At 39.4% G+C, this 4,222-nt stretch overlaps 1 protein-coding gene across 2 annotated transcripts in view; it reads left to right on the top strand.

Annotated features, from left to right (window-relative positions):
- LOC111872086 overlaps nt 1-4,222 on the top strand; it is a 402,164-nt gene that overhangs the window by 271,542 nt on the left and 126,400 nt on the right. For both annotated transcript variants that reach the window (XM_033754522.1, XM_033754523.1), the window contains one exon: nt 2,588-2,953. In XM_033754522.1, coding sequence (XP_033610413.1) covers nt 2,588-2,953 — 366 coding nt within the window. The remainder of the gene's footprint in view (nt 1-2,587; nt 2,954-4,222) is intronic.

The following is a 4,222-nucleotide window of genomic DNA, read 5'->3' as shown; positions in this document are numbered from 1 at the left end:
ATTACAGATTCAAAGATTTTATATTGGACTGTGTAGAAAAATGACTGAACCAAACAAACAGTGTGGAGAGGGAGAAAAGTCAAGGAATGAAGTGGATGACGAATCTATTGGGTCAGACTAGAGTGCAGTCACGCCTCCGCCCTCGACCTTGATAAAACCACCAGTGAAAGAGCCAGCAAATCGTCTAGAGGGTGGCTTGAAAATTCACAAAATGGTCCATGTTCCTAACAGTAACAATAAGAAGAATGGTGCCCTGAGAAAATGTCGCGTGAGTGCTAAGCACAAGGTTAGAAAAGAAACAAGTATCATGTGTGCAGGCTGTGGTGTGGCTCTCTGCAAACTTTCATGTTACAATGTTTATCACACGAAGAAAAACTAATAAAGAGGTGTGGAAAAGCATTTATTGCATAAAATATTGTATTTTAATTAGTTCCTAAAAATTTCGTTTTTAAAAACCAATTTTTGTTGAAGTTGTTTAGGAAAAAGTAACTACATGCACTTTAGCGGCATAAGGTTTAAAGGGCCTGCCAGGACAGGGGTGGGATTTAAATACCCTTCGCGCCAGTCAAAGAGTTAATATTTGACTTGTGTAATGTGGCAAAGATAACAAACATGGAATTTGGAAGAATAGGTTATGATGTTGTCTAAGAGATTTTCCTCACAGAACTGGAGAATTCAAATACTGTAAAAATTTTAACCACTACACTGGACCTTTTTTTTTTAAATGAAGATGTGATATATCCATATAAATTCCACCCTGTCTTTCCTACTCCATTTACACTAGTTCACGCCTTTCTGTATTATATTGGATTTCATAAACCATCAACACCATATTTGTTTATTATGCTTGATTTGGTAAGTAGCCATTCCTGTTGCCTTTGATCTTCTTTGATTTGTTTATCGTCAAGAAGTAATTTTATTTTCACATGAAATTCATTCATGTTATAACATGTATCTTGTTCTGTAGCAGTTATTTACGGTTTGGCAAAATCTTGACATCAGTTTGTTTTAGTTTACTACTATTACGCTTCTACACCATTACACTGTTCTGTTCTTACATTTACTAGCTTTCATGTGAGAGTCCAGAACTCGCTACATACTTTTCACAGCATGTACTGTTTCACCACGTATGAGCGATGGATTTTGCTGTTAAGTGCAGTATCAACTGTACTTCCTCTGCTTGCCATGTGGCTAAGGTTTTGTACAAGTTGAATTTCTAGAATAGTCCATAATAGATGAGGCACACTCAGTTTCTGGAAGTTGCAAGAAGAGGGAGGATGTCTGGAATGTTCGATGGTTATGGGCATACATGAGTGGGGATGTGAATAACACTCGCCACCCACTACACTCTGTCCACACAAAATATTGTCACATGTATGGGGGTACGGGTGACAAAAATAATGGTGCTTATATTTGTTATCACTTCGGTTACAGTCTCTCTTAATTACAATTAATATAGCAGTATTCCTGATTTACACACTTTCCAGTCCACTGTTGGACATGCACTAGGATTCCCAGTCTGCACTAGTCATCTCGTGGCAGCGGGTCTCAACACAAAAACTAGCACTTCAAATCACTATGACATCGTTTTGCCATTCCTTGTTCAACCACCTTGGAACCTGGGAACTCAGCTAAAAACTCTCCTGCACTCCTCACTAATCTAAATTACAGCAGGTCTTCATTATATAGGCTCTGTGCACACAACAGAGAAAACAAAGTTCTGTTGATGTGTAGTACAGACCACACAGAAAACAAGTCACATGTTAGCTGAGTGCTGTTGAAATGTGACATCATTGTGCCTGTGTAGAAGTGTGTTTACTGAGCCGTTGCCTAGACACAGGTCGCATAACCCTGCTGTTCCATTGTTGGTGAGCGTATTACTTAGAAATGGCTGTTTTTGTGGCTCATCTGATCTTGCATGGGGCAAATATGCCACAATATGTTGAACTCATTGGAGTCCAGGAGACCCTTGTTATTCAAGAACTAGTTATCATTGTAAATAGTCCTGAGCTAATAACATTTGTGTCATAAAAACAGTGCAGATTTAAACTTATAATTGTTTGTTGTTGGTTTTACATACAGAAAATTTCCCATTGTTTTTAAATAAACTCTCATATTAGTTGTTTATTGACATCAGTCTGTATGCATTACTTGCTGCTAGTTAGCAAAACACTTAAATTCCGCTTATATGTGAAAGTTATGTTTGGTGTGTGGGGGTGACAGAAGTGAACATTTTCTCATATACAGTATGTTATTATTCAGTCCTCTCACCTCTTCACTTCCATCCCTTATTCTGTCTTTCTCACACTCTCTCACTCTTATGTGATAGTTTTTCATAGTTTGATATGAACAGGTAGGTGTAGAAAGCTTTTGACTTTGTAAAAGCACTCTACTTCAGTTTAAAAATTTCAACTTGTAAATCTCTTTTGAATAGAAAATTATTTGAGTCTGGTTCTGTTTCATGGAAAATTTGCTTATTCCCTGTAGATTCTTTTATTACTTTGTTTTCCTTGGTTAAAAGTTTGCACACTGAGTTTTGTAAGTTTTGCAGTTAATTATTTGCAGCTTACTTTCATTTCTCTTATAGGAATACCTTACATCTTTGAATGAATTCCGAACAAGCCTACCCCAGCGGCTACCTCACATTGAACCTTCACAGGACTCTGTTGTACGAAATGAAGTTTTGGCAGTTACAGCACAGTATCGAGATTTGCTCTCTCGTGCTAATGGATTGTCAGATCGGTTATCTGGTGTGGGGGGACGCCAGCGGGAGTACCGTGATGCACTGGACAAGGCTCGAGCATGGTTGCGCGAAGCTGAACCAAGAGCCAATAAAGTTCTCTCAGAACCTGTTGGAGCAGAACCAAAGACTGTGGAGGAGCAATTGAACAAAGCCAAGACATTGAATAATGAGTTTGTGGCCCAAGAAAGGCTTATAGATGCAGCAAAGCAGGTATTGTTAGCTTTCTATCATCTTCAGTCTAGATGCATCAGATCTTAAAAAATTATCATTTGTTCTGTGTATGAGTCAGTCTTGTAAGGTGTTTGTATGCATTTGTACCTGCATAATCTTTAGTAATCAGCATATAAATCTAATAACAGGATAATTGGCAAGTAGTGGAGTCAATAAATGGAACAAGAAAGTCGTTGAATTTGGTATCCTCATGTGAATGTAAAGTTCTGTCATCAGGAATATAACCTTATGTAGTTCAGTGAGAGAGAACTGATATTTCAGAGGTGATATGTTCCTCTGAAGCACTGCTTATCTTTCACTGGACTGTACAGCATTATGTCACAGAAGATACAGCTCTGCAAGAACATTTTTGTCTGTAAATCATACTGGAATCAGTTTTCAGTAGGTTATATGTCTGTGTGTGTGTTCTTGAAATCATCCATGGAGTCATTCCCATGAATCCCTTTTAGTAAATTTGATCATTTTCACACTGCTTTCTTTATTATTTAATGTTATTCATCTTTGCTCATTTTCTTAATTTCTTTGCTGAAACCAATTTCTTCATACTTCATTTTTGTTCTTTACCACTTCTGAAATTTTGTCATTCCATCAAGATACGAGGGGGGGGATCCAAAAATAACCGGAAACGACCTGTTGCGCGCGCATGCTTTGTAGTTACGAGTTGTGCTGCTAGGTGGTGTTAGCTGGGGGTCTCCCGCGACTGTTAGTGAGCTAGCGTCAGTCTGAGTTAAGTGGTTTGTCTCTGGTGCTCTGTTGTGTGCGTTCCTGTTTCAACCCTTTGGCGATTAGTGAGATGGCCGACCAGAAGGAACAAAGAGTGTGCGTGAAATTGATGAAGATCGTCAAAAGACCATTGACCAACTTTCTGAGGAAACGAACATCTCATGGAGCACGGTCCAGCGAATTTTAACCGAAGGTTTGCACATGAGACGGGTGTCTGCAAAATTTGTTCCTTGCTTGCTCGGTGATGACCAAAGAGAAAACCGCGTGAATGTTTGCTGCGACTTGAAGAGTGAAGTGCAGTTTTCCCTAACAGAAAGCAAAATTTCACGCACACTCTTTGTTCCTTCTGGTCGGCCATCTCACTAATCGCCAAAGGGTTGAAACAGGAACGCACACAACAGAGCACCAGAGACAAACCACTTAACTCAGACTGACGCTAGCTCACTAACAGTCGCGGGAGACCCCCAGCTAACACCACCTAGCAGCACAACTCGTAACTACAAAGCATGCGCGCGCAACAGGTCG

Source organism: Cryptotermes secundus, unplaced genomic scaffold, assembly GCF_002891405.2.
Source record: "Cryptotermes secundus unplaced genomic scaffold, Csec_1.0 scaffold356, whole genome shotgun sequence".
Lineage (NCBI taxonomy): Eukaryota > Metazoa > Arthropoda > Insecta > Blattodea > Kalotermitidae > Cryptotermes > Cryptotermes secundus.
This window is presented reverse-complemented; position numbering and strand designations above follow the sequence as displayed.